This window comes from Penaeus chinensis, chromosome 31 (genome assembly GCF_019202785.1).
Source record: "Penaeus chinensis breed Huanghai No. 1 chromosome 31, ASM1920278v2, whole genome shotgun sequence".
Taxonomy (NCBI): domain Eukaryota; kingdom Metazoa; phylum Arthropoda; class Malacostraca; order Decapoda; family Penaeidae; genus Penaeus; species Penaeus chinensis.
Window position 1 is genome coordinate 13,575,262 of NC_061849.1, and position 12,500 is coordinate 13,587,761.

Sequence of the window (12,500 nt, forward strand, 5' to 3'; positions counted from 1 at the left end):
TGTCTGTGTATTTATGTATATATGTACACACACACACACAAATGCACACACACACACACAAATGCACACACACACACAAATGCACACACACACACACACACACACACACACACACATTCACACACGCGCGCGCGCGCGCGCACACATGTTTATATATATATAGGTATATATATAAATATATATACGTATACATACGTACACACATACACACACACACACAGCCATATATATGTGTGTGAATTTTTGTATGCGTGTGTGTATAAGAATATATATATATATATATATATATGTATACATATATAATATATATACGTATACACATACACACACACACTTGTTTCACAGTAAACATGTCCAATCCGCTTCACAGCTGACTTGAATTCATGCGTACGAGACGTGTCATCCTGCCAAACCCCAAGACCAAGAAAGGCAACAGAAAATTCGAATGCAGACCGAGTCATTTCGAAACAGAGGAACGAATTGTCTCTCTTGGTAAAGACATCCTTCGACCTAAGCGAGGAAGCCTTTCAAATTCTAATAAAAAAAAAGTTTTATAAAATCTTAAATAGAGCCATATCTATATAAAAGAAATTCGATATTAGGTTTATATATGTATATGTGTGTATATATATATATATATATATATATATATATATTTCCATTTACTAACAAATAACTGATACAGATTAATTCTGAGTAACTTTTGGGCATGTAAATTAATTATTGTGGTAAAATAAGTTTATATTATAGTGTATTTCAGTTTGCTTACTGGATTAATACACTATAAACGAATAAAAAATTAAAAAACTCGCCACCGGTGTCACCATTGAATACTATGAACATTTTCTTCCTCTGCCAAACAAGTACCGACGCAATGGGCGTATGGATCGCCAAATAATATAGTGAGCGCTCGCCTTAGGCTGGGGTAACGACGAAAGTGGGAAGTGGGGGAAGTGAGGATGCCCCACAGTGCCCCTCGTGCAAGTTGTGTGATGCCCCAAGTGCTGACACTCTACAGCATTACTGCCTTGAGTGTCCTACGGTTGCAGCCTTAATACCTCACACACAGATGTGTTAGAAGTCACTAAATATTTGCTAATGGATGACCATTTAGATAGAATTCTGACGCAACACCCACAGCTTGGAGGGTGCTAGATTATATCGCTGTGTATTTTACTTTTTCCGCTTTTTGATTCATAGTGACCTGTGTGTCACAAGTTTTTTTGTAACTAGTTACATTTTGTATTAGGGCGGCCCCTCTCTAACAGGCACACATACACACAAACATATGTTCATGTATTTGTGTGTGTGTGTCTTAAATACATACATATACACATGCATGCATATATATAATATATATATCTTTATATATATGTATATACATGAATATATATTATATATACAGATTTATATATGTATATATATGAATATGTACATATATGTTATATATCTATCTATCTGTCTATCATCTATCTATCTATCTATATATATGTATATAAGTGTGTGTGTGTGTATTTATATATATACACACACATACATATATATATATATATATATATATATATATATCATATTCAGATGGAGGGTGTGTGTGTATATACGTACACACACACACACACACACATACACAAAAACACATATTCATGTATTTGTGTGTGTATGTCTTAAATACATATATACACACATGCATGCATAAATATAATGTATTTATCTTTATATATAAGCGTATACATAAATATATATATTATATATATACAGATGTATATATGTATATATATGAATGTACATCATCTGTCTATCATCTATCTATCTGTCTGTCTATCTATCTATCTATATATGTATGTGTATGTATATATTTGTATATATACATATATATTTATTTATATTTATATGGAAGGTGTATGTGTGTATATACGTACGCGCGCGCACGCACGCACGCACACACACACACACACACACACACACACACACACACACACACACACACACACACACACACACAAACACACAAACACATACACACACGTACACAGATATACATGTATGTATATGTATATATAGTTTAAATATACGTATTTTTATATGTATCAGTTACAAGCCGTATTCTCGAAGGGCGACGCGATTCAAACACTGGTACTCTAACGCACACCGAATCCCGATTAAAGCCTGTAAAATAAAGCTGAATAGGGAGAGAAGTTGCAGGAAAAACGGGGGACTCATTTCAAGTGCAATTTCAAATTTCACGATGCAGACGTCTCCCACGGACGCAAAGAGGAAAAAATCGTGAATGAGGGCCAGTGTGAGGTCTCAGGCGCACGGAAGGGAAAAGACCGGGGGGGGGGGGGGGGTCCCTGACATTTATGTTTGTCTTTCGGGAAGGCTAGATTAGGCCCGGGCGAAGCTAGAACTTCGCAAACCAAACCCCCCCCAGATTCGGGCAACTTGGGCCATCCATACTTTGAGTCGTGGGTTGTGATAATGAAGTGAGTTATGATAATGATGTGAGTTGTGAGTGCCATGTTGTGATGCCATTGCATACGGATTATGATGCCAGTATCATCATATGTATATTGTGATAATTATGTAATTCTATTATACACACTTTCTTTTGCGTGATATGTTATACTATGTGAAATATAGAAGGTTATGTTTAGCATATTGCTGTGTAGCATATCAGCTATGTGAAAGAGCGAGATTCTCTGTACGATTTATGGAGTACAACATTTGATTTAGTCTCTGTAGTCACACGTCTGGCATTCACACTCTCAGACGGAGCCTGGCGTGGGGCAGAGGAACAGGAAGAGTTCCGTATTTATTTTGTCAGAGCTGATCTCCAATGAACCTACTTCAGTTTTCATCGGTGTTTTCTTCACCCTCGAGCAACATAGAGAAACACCAAGATGGACATAGTAAGTGTGGGAAATCAACCAAAGGTTACATATATATGTATATATATGTGTGTGTGTCTATACATACATATATATGCACAAATATATATATATATATATATATATATATATATGCACATACATATGTGTGTGTGTGTGTGTGTGTGCATATATATAAAAAAAAATTATCGAAATTTTGGATTTACAGACAACGGCAACCACATCAGCTGATCAGTTAAAGGGGCTTTTGCCCCGAGGGCATCTGACTCATTTTGGGGAGCTGACCAGTGTTGCCATTGATGTTTCCACAAAAACGCTAGATTGGACTTAATAAACTGCTACACGCATGAGGAAAAGCTCTTTTTCTGCTGAAATAGACAAAAATTCCCTCAAATATATTTTTTGTGTAAAAATCGCGAGAAATGCAACACTGGAGTCGCCAGGCAGATTCACGGCCCCATTTCTTCAACACTATATCCGTTCTTCATTCAGGGTTGTCCTTAGAGGAAACAGCCTAATTGGGTACACCTGCACTGCCGTGCACAAAAAACTACTTCCAAGAATTCGAATTTCATTCATCGACACCAATGAAGCTGTAGTGAGTTGCCGCTCGTAATGCTTCTTTCGGCGGCCCACACTCGCCCAGCCTATTTCTAAGAAAAAAAAAAAAAAAAACACACACACAGCGACCAAAAGAACAAGTTGAGCGAAGCCGCTGCAGAAGGGAGTACCTGACGGAGGCGCTGAAGGAAGACAGTGGAGACGCCCTGGACACGTTTTCGCATTCCAAGGAGATATGGCCTAACGAGGCGAGTTAACGATGTCCTGATGTCCCACTCGAGGCCTGCGAAGGATGACGTCAGGAGGTCGCCCTCGCACGTGCATTCTCAAGATGGCGACGGACAAGGCTGAGGGACACGCATCAACGGGCACTTTTCTGGAATGAACCTCCTCTCCATTTTCATGTAAGACGGCAATCTGTTGATAAATTTGCTTTGTAAAGAATCCCCCTAAGAGGCAGACGGCATTTTAAAGGAAAGTGGGTGTCGACGCGTGTTACTGGCGCACGACCTTGTTTGTGTTAATAAGGTGGAGTCAACGCCCTTGCTTGGACGCAGACGGATCCCATTCGGGGAGCCGCCGTTTTTCACAAGTTTTGCTTTTCTCTTTTACGTTTTTACCGGATCCTATAGTGAGTCTGCCGTTAGAACAGGTGTCGTTTTATCCGTTTTACTTAAGATTGCCTCATTTTGTAAGGTTATTTTTTGTGTTTTTATTTTTTCCGAGGTTTCTATTTTATTTTTTCACTTGTTATTTTTATTTTCCTTTTTTTAAATAAAATATATTTGATCTTCGCCTTATGTTTCCTTTCTTTCCGGCAATAAATATATCCCAATGAGTATAAATTGATGAAATCTGAATAATAGTAAAGAAATGAATATGACGTAATAAATGAATAACTGCCAATAGCTTATACTTATACTTATAACACGAGCTTTCTCGAGATCTGAAAACGTTAACTGACAATGGCAAAGTACAATAACCAAATAATTGATAAGTGATGATGTAAATGAAAATAAACTCTTATAAGAGAATTATATAAGTGGCAGAGCACACCTTACTCCTCTTATGCAGTATCTCTTTCAACGGCTTTGCCATTCATTAATAAATCTGAATATATTTGATTCGCTAAATAAATATAATTGACAAAGCGTAGCATAGTTCTCTGATTTATTGATTTTTTTTCTTCCTTTTTCCAGTAATACATTTACTTTAATTTGGTTTTAATTCTACGTTTTATTATTTACATATAACTTTCATAATGATCCATATTTCCTTTGGTATGCTTTGGTAGGAAGACTGCGTTCATATTCCGTAATGATGAAAGACGCTTCCAAGTATGACATCACACAATAGGACATCCTGCATCAATAAGAATTCCTGTGTCGAGACAGGAGGCCGGAGGCTCAGGTCTCGTTGGCTCCTGCGGCCCCGCCAACGAGGCATAGGAACCGCAACAAAGCATAAGAAGTATCAACAAGTTAAGGTAGCTTTTTTGTCATCTACCCTTCCTTCCTGGTAATAGATAGAGCTTAGTATTAAATAGCTTGCTCTATGTATACGTTAATTACATCCAGGATTATATTTGCAATTGTTGTAATTATTACAATTTAGTTTCTGTGTTAATTATATCTGATAATTCACACGCAAAGGAAAATACATTTTTTGAGTGAAGTGAAAACGATTAGTTTACATGATATATGAGTCCTTTATTAAGTTACATATTCCAATAGAAGATAAACAAATGGATAAGTTCCATTCAACCTTAAGGGAACTCCAAGTGCCGCCTTAGAAATATTCTTACAGAAAGGGGTACACTAAAACAAGTACCAAAAACAGAACTAAAAGAGTGCACGGAATAGGCAGCGAGGGACCGGATGCAGAACGTTCCGATCCTTCCATCACATTCTCAATCCAGTTCTTGGCCGCAAAGACATTCGTAAAACCTTGTGGGTACTCTGGTAAACACCCCTTCGCAGCAAAGGAAACGATCCCCATGACGGAGTTGTTGTAAGCTGCTGGACCTCCTGAGTCGCCCTGGAGGAGGGAATAAGTGTGATGAATGGAGTGATAGAGTGAAGGAGGGGAGGGGGGGTGGAGGGAGGGAGGGAGGGAGTGATGGGTGGATGGATCGAGGAAGGGAGGAAAGAAGAGAGGAAGGGAGGAAGAGAGGTAGAGAGAGAGGGAGGAAGAGAGTGAGGAAGAAAGGGACATAGGTGAAACGAGTGAGACAGATAGATAGGGAGAGAGAGGGGGGAGGAGGGCGAGAGACTTTGAGGAATTATTAATATTATCTCCAGGATTTTAAGTATAATCCTTGACTTACCCTATCTTACAGATAGAGAAAGAGAGACAGAGACATTCATTCCGAAGATTCTACAAACCAAGAAAGAGCGACTCACATTACATACGGTTGATGACGATTCTGGCACGTACACACAGAACATGCTGCTGTCCAACCATGGAAACGCCTGCTTGCAGTGATTCAGACCGATGGCAGAAGTCGACATTACTTGGAGAACCGAAAATGATTGTACTCCTGTCTCTGGAATTCAGGCAGTGGTAAGAAATCGATAAGAAATTAATTCTCCTGTTAAGAAAGATGGGTAAAAAGATGATTTGAAATTTATTTTTAGTAAGTAAACTATTACTTACTGGTGGCGCCCCAACCAGTTAACACTAAGGGCATTCCAGTATACACGTTGTCCTTCGGCAGGTGAATGGGGGAGACTTTACCTGAGAAGGATAACGAAAAATGTTGCTTTTTCAGTTGCATGTGTACATTTTTTTTGTAGACAATGTATTTCATTATTTTTTTTTTACGGAAGCTTGTGTATAAACAAACGTAAAAATATACACACAAACGTAAAGACGCACGCACGCACGCACGCACCCTCAAACATACACAAGAAAAAAATAAATATTACAACTTACTGTTCATTTTGATTTTCGTCTTTAGTTTCAATACCGCTATGTCGCTCGAAACCGACTTCTCGAAACTGTAATTCGGATGAATGAATACTTTCTCAACGTCAATTATCTGATGAGATTCCTCCCGGCCTGTTAAATCGTGGCCGCCCAAAAGTACCGAGTATTTTGCTCTACTTCTAAAAAAAAGGGGAAAAGGGAAAAGTCTCTGATGAGGAAGGAAAAGGGAAGTATATGATGATTATGACGGAGAAGAAAAAGGAGAAGAAAATGAACAAAGTCGTAACTTGTCTTGCAGAAACAATTACTTATAGGATTGGGCTACAGGTATGCACTGGTAGCGTTCTCGCTGTTATTATTACTATTATTGTTATTATTATTATTATCATTATCATCATCATCATTATAATCATCTTCATCAATATTATCATCAATATCATCATCACCATAATTATCATTATCATTATCTTTATTATTATTATTATTATCATTATCTTTATTATTATTATTATTATTATCAATATTATCATCACCATCATCATCATTAAATAATTATCATATTCATCATCATTATTATTAATATTATTAATAATATCAGAGTCAGGGCAACATGCGACTTGTGACCAGTGAATAAACGTAAGAGCAGAGTCTATCGGACCACGCTATCATCGTCAAGATTTCTCCTGGAATCTCGCCTTCAACAGAGGTTCACTACAGATAATTTTGTTGACAGCGGTGTTGATACGCATAGTGTACGCACTATTTCGGTATCACGAACCCCATGTGTCTCTACTCTATTCGTGTGTTGCGTGTCATCGTTCGTAGCGCGTGTCTGTGGAAAAAATGGCCAAGACCCGGTCTCGCTCACCTTTCCCCGGTCGGTGAGCGGTGAGTGCCAGTGCTTGCGCAGTGAGGAGTTGGTCACGTGACGTAAAGCCCAGTGCCCGAGTCACGACAGCACCTGACACTGACACTGACTTGTAATAAAGTGAACGCATTGCTCGACCAGCAACGCAAGTTCTCGGAGATCACCGATAAACTGCAAACTGAAATGTCCACCACAGGTGTAAAATTGAACGATACCATGACCGACTTGCGGGAGAGTCTCACCTCCACGCAAAACGAACTCGATGATGTCAAGAAGGAACTTAAAACCGCCAGGTAATAATGTTAGCGTCCGTCAAGATCTGGCGTTCGTAACAAATGAGCTAAACCAATTTTTCGAAAGAATTAAGGAAAATGATGTAGCACGCTGACTATCTCGACAACCAGAGTCGACGGGACACCCTGAGGTTTAGCGGAGTATCCGAGGACGCCAGCGAGACATGGGAACAGACGCAGACCAGGATCCAGCGAATCCTGTGACACAATTTCAATATCACAGCTGATATATAAACGGCTCATCGCGTCGGGAAAAGGGAAAAGAACAAGTCAAGCGATATTGCACCCAAGTTTGTTTGATGTCAACATCGCGAATACGTCCATCAAAACCGCCGCAGATTAGCAGGAACTAATACCATCTATGAGGACCTGTGCCCCGCCTCGGTCGATGCAAGGAAGAAAAAGACCAGCTCATAGCGGCATGAGAGCAAGGCAAGCTGGCATGCTTTAATTACCTCACCTTGAAGATTGAAGAAAGAAGCAGCAAGCCGACATCTGGGCCAAACACGACCCAACCAGGCCTTTCTCGCCCCGCCACCCTGCCCGAGGTCCCACCCTCCACGTCTCTGAACGACTACCCAGTACTTGCGCGACGCCTGTCTGCAACAAGTCCCGCCACCCAGACTCTCCCATCACCTACCGCCACATGTGCCGTCCCAGCCACCTCGAGTAGGAGATCAGCTGAAACACTCCGCGAGCACGACACTGTCCGCCGCCCACGCCGGCAATGTGCCCACTGCTGCCACCGTGCCACCACACACCGGCGCCGTGCCCAAGATAAGCACTGACAGTGGCCATGATGTCGAAGCAGCACTGACCGTGGAGAGAGCCACACGTCCCTCCCAACCACGGAAGCGTCCTGTCCATTTTCAGCGCTCTGTGGTTTTCGGCCTAAGCACGTCTACCCGACGGAGAGGGTTAGGTCCTGGCACAGTGTCAAAGCCCAAGACATGAAGTGATCCGAGAGATGTCCATTCGCGTGACGCCTGTCAGGAGGCGTCTCCACCATGAACAGCCACTTCCAGGACAGTGAGGACTACCCGGTCGTACAGCAACAGATGGCAGACCTTCCAGAAGATAGGATCTCTGCCAACCAACCGCCTTTCACTATAACTGGTGTAGAATGTTTTGGTCCATTCTATACAAGGAAGGCAAGATCTCGGGTGAGGCGCTGTGGCGTAATATTTGCAAGCTTAACTATAGGAGCAGTACTCATAGAAATTGCAGAATTGACTCCTTGATCAATGCTTACGAAGATTCATAGCTGAAGCAGTTGTTAATAGTCGGCCTCGAACTACTGTTTCAAGTGATTACCATGATTTAAGCCCCGTAACTCCTAATTATCTCCTTACATAAAGGGAAGATTCATTATTTGTCATTGAATCGGACTCGAATAAAGCATGTAGAAAGCGAAGAGGACATCATCTTCAGTATATTTCTGACTTATATCGGAAGAGGTGGAAACATGACTACCTATTAACTCTACAGGAAAGACAAAAGAGGTATAGGGAAGGCAGACATTTAACTGTAAATATGATAGTTGAAGAAAGTTCCCTAAAGTGTTATTGGCTATCATTGATGTTAAACATAGTTGCGATGGGTTAGTAAGACCTGTTTTCGTCAAATGTGGAAAATCGTTTATGACTAGACCTGTGTCAAACTTGATTCTCTTATGTGAAAATGATAGTTATTATAGTGATTGATAATAAATGATAGCATGTGAATATGTTATAGAGGAGTATATTAAGGTAATAACTGTTGTCATTAAGATGAGTAATTCACTCAGGAATATTGAGTAATATTGTAAACTAAATGACGAAAAGGAATAAAGGACAACTGTAACAGGAGTTTTCCTTAATCATCAAGAAGTTAGGAAGAACAATAAGGCGCCTATAATCATTATCACTAATTATTGGCATTATTATCACTAATAATAACAATATTATTATTATTGTTATTATTATTATACGTTTTGTTATAATTATTGTTAGTAGTAATAGCAGTATTATATATTATATTATAAACTCACTTAGTCACGCAATGGGCAGCAGTCAGCACAAACTGGTCACTAACCAGGACGCCTCCGCATTCAAAATAGGAATAATTAATCAAAGCAGCTTGGTATGGGTATTTGTGTGGTACTGCCTCAGAGCCACCCACGACACGGACATGAGCTGGGAAAAGGAGAGTCAATTTTCAGCATAAATTATAGTGTGTTTGTGCGGGCGTGTGCGTGCGCGTGTGCGTGTTTGCGCGCGTATTTATGTATGCCTGTGTGTATTTGTGTAATAGCAGGTGGATGCTTTGTCTCCCCTCTCTCTCTTTTTGTTTGGTGGTGATTTGTTCTTGTAAGTGAAAGTTGTCGCTGCTTCGAAGATTTATTTGCACGGGAATGTGGTAGGTGGGATACAGAGGACAGGCAAGGCAGGGGCGCCCAGGGAAAAGCGGGCGACCTGCCCGGCCCGCTGTGGCGAGCGGTCTGTCTGGACTGCGCAGAAATTTCTATGAACAAACTTCGTTTTGGAACATTTCATAATGAAAGAATTTGAATGAACATAAATTCCAATACATATGGCAACATGGTGGTTTCTTGGTGAAGGAACAAGGGTAAATTATAAACGGTTGTATGTAAGAAGAGTTATGGTGTTTACAAGACTAAAAAGCTTCGTGATAAGGAGACAAAAATGCTGAGTATTTGAATATAGACAATGCTAGTAGTAACATACTTTGTGATTCAGAATAATCATTTTCTAACGAACATTTTGAGTATAAACAACACATAGTTATACACAGAGACAACAGAATAATAGCATGGGAATTGTTCACGAGCAATAAGGGTTGAATTAGCGTATTCTAAGGTCACTTCGTCATCGTCACGGGTGTAGACCTGTTGGAGTCGGTGAGGACAGTGGAATTACTGTGAGATAAGGAACACATGGCTTTTCTGGTATGTGAGACGAGAGAGATCACGAGAACAGGTCACAAGAGTGTATGTATTTGTGTGTGTGCATGTATGTATGTACAGACAGACACTTACCACGAGGAGGTCCATGAGGAATGACTTCGAGGGGAGGTGTCCAGTCCTGGAAAATAAACTCAATCATATAATTTACAAATGATTACATGCAGTGCATGTAACCTGTTATATAATACTGTAAAAAAAATAATAATAAAAAGATAAAAGATTCGTTGCCTCTAAGCAAACGCAGTTAAGATGTAAGGACTTTCAAATGGTAATTTTTGTGTTGATAGCGATTGATAAGAATGATGATTCATCTGGATTCTGTAGAATAAAATAGAAATTGTAATATCCTAAGCTCATGAGAATAAAGTTTATATTGAACATTAAAAGGAGATGTTTTCGTTCCCCGCTCTGTTCAGTAATATTGATCAAACTCTTCAGTTACGCATTTTTAGTATATCAGTTGTTGTTTTTAAGAGTCGAGTTGCTCACTGTTTTATGACTTAAGACTCCCCAGATGTCACACATTACTAAGCACGGGCAGCAGGATTTAATTATTCCGAAACTGGGATTTTTGTAACGACCTCCTCTGCTTTGTGGCGGTGCGGGACCTAGTGTCTGATCAGCCCTTATCTCTCGAGTAGCAAGATTTCCACCATCGACGGTGTGGATGTGATGCGGCTTGACAACAAAAGGTGTGTATTTTTATTTCTCTTCTTTACGGAGGTGAAACAAATCTAATATTCAGATGGGACGTATGCATATACTTATTGATTTAGTTATTAGTTAGATAAGTATTCCCACGCCTTGTTTAGAAGGGAAAACCTTCATCATTATTGCCAAAGGGCCATATACTGCAGAAAGAGTTGCTACAGACGAATGTTGCAGTCAACATGCGTGGAACAGCCTTTCAGCATCAACCTGCTTACCCTCCATGCATGCCCGACCCCCTCCTCCCTCGTGACTGCAGTCGGCGACCCAAATTCCAAGTCAAGGTCGACCTCCAACGAGAGGAGCTCAAGCAAGAGGAGTGGTAGTTACGAAGTTATTTAAAGAACCGGACGCTTACAGTGGCTGAATGGAACTATAGTAAACAAATCCACGTGGTTGAATGAACGGTTTTTGAATAGAACTAAAATAATAGTAACGGGGAAGTGTTCTAGATTTTGAAGTAAAATTTCATTTATTTTTTAACTGCATTAATAAGGGTTTAACAGCCTCCAGCTTTGAATTAAATGTCAAAGACACTTTTAAAAAGCAGTCATCGTTTTCCAATGTTAATTATAACAATTAGGAAATTAGGGAACTGTATAACAAACATCACAACAGATATATAATGAATTCCATACAATTAGTTATGATTACGATATCTCATTTAATATTCACATTGAGGGATGGAAAAGGGACATCTCAATTGCTGGTCATTATCACGAGCATCAGGAATAAACACAATTAATATTATTAATTACTAAATTACCAAGCGCAATTATCGACCAGATGTAGAGTACCTATCCGTCAAAGCAATAAATCGAAAAAAAGTAAAAATAATGATAAACAATTTCAATAAAAAAGCACTGTACGATATTTCGCGATTTTCAAACATTTTTCTTGAAGTCCTATTTAAAATTCTGTCTAATTGAAATTCACAAAAAAATTCTCGCCATCAACATTTTACGCGAAAGTAAATAAAGGTTTGCGAAAGAATGTAAGATATTTCCAATATTTGCACATACAGATAGAAAAAAAAATATGAAAAAAATCATGAACATTAAGAAAAAAACCGCAACAGGTCAGTGTTGCAAACGAAATGAATTCTACGTTTTCGGGTTGGCTGATTTAGAAATGTTCTGGGAAAATAATCTGTTTGACTTAATAAACAGAATTCAATGACAACGAAATATGGAGAAGTATTATACTGAATTGTGTATTCTTATATTTCGACCACACTTAAGATTCTAAGTCTAGTACCGTGATATTAAACATTATTAACATTATAAAAA

General features: G+C 39.3%; 1 protein-coding gene across 4 annotated transcripts in view; it reads right to left on the reverse strand.

Moving 5' to 3' along the window:
* Positions 1–5,137: 5,137 nt before the first annotated feature.
* The window catches only part of LOC125042188 (serine protease 1-like), a 7,493-nt gene continuing 130 nt past the window's right edge, over positions 5,138–12,500 (reverse strand). The window contains exons 2-7 of one of the 4 annotated variants that reach the window (XM_047637676.1): positions 10,576–10,621; positions 9,568–9,619; positions 6,384–6,448; positions 6,105–6,185; positions 5,852–5,994; positions 5,138–5,486 (exon numbers count right to left, since the gene is read on the reverse strand). In XM_047637676.1, coding sequence (XP_047493632.1) covers positions 5,250–5,486; positions 5,852–5,994; positions 6,105–6,185; positions 6,384–6,448; positions 9,568–9,619; positions 10,576–10,621 — 624 coding nt within the window. In that variant the 3' untranslated portion in view covers positions 5,138–5,249. Of the gene's footprint in view, positions 5,487–5,851; positions 5,995–6,104; positions 6,186–6,383; positions 6,557–9,567; positions 9,713–10,575; positions 10,622–12,500 lie in introns of all 4 variants that reach the window. The other 3 variants (XM_047637674.1, XM_047637675.1, XM_047637673.1) reach the window with 3 other exon arrangements.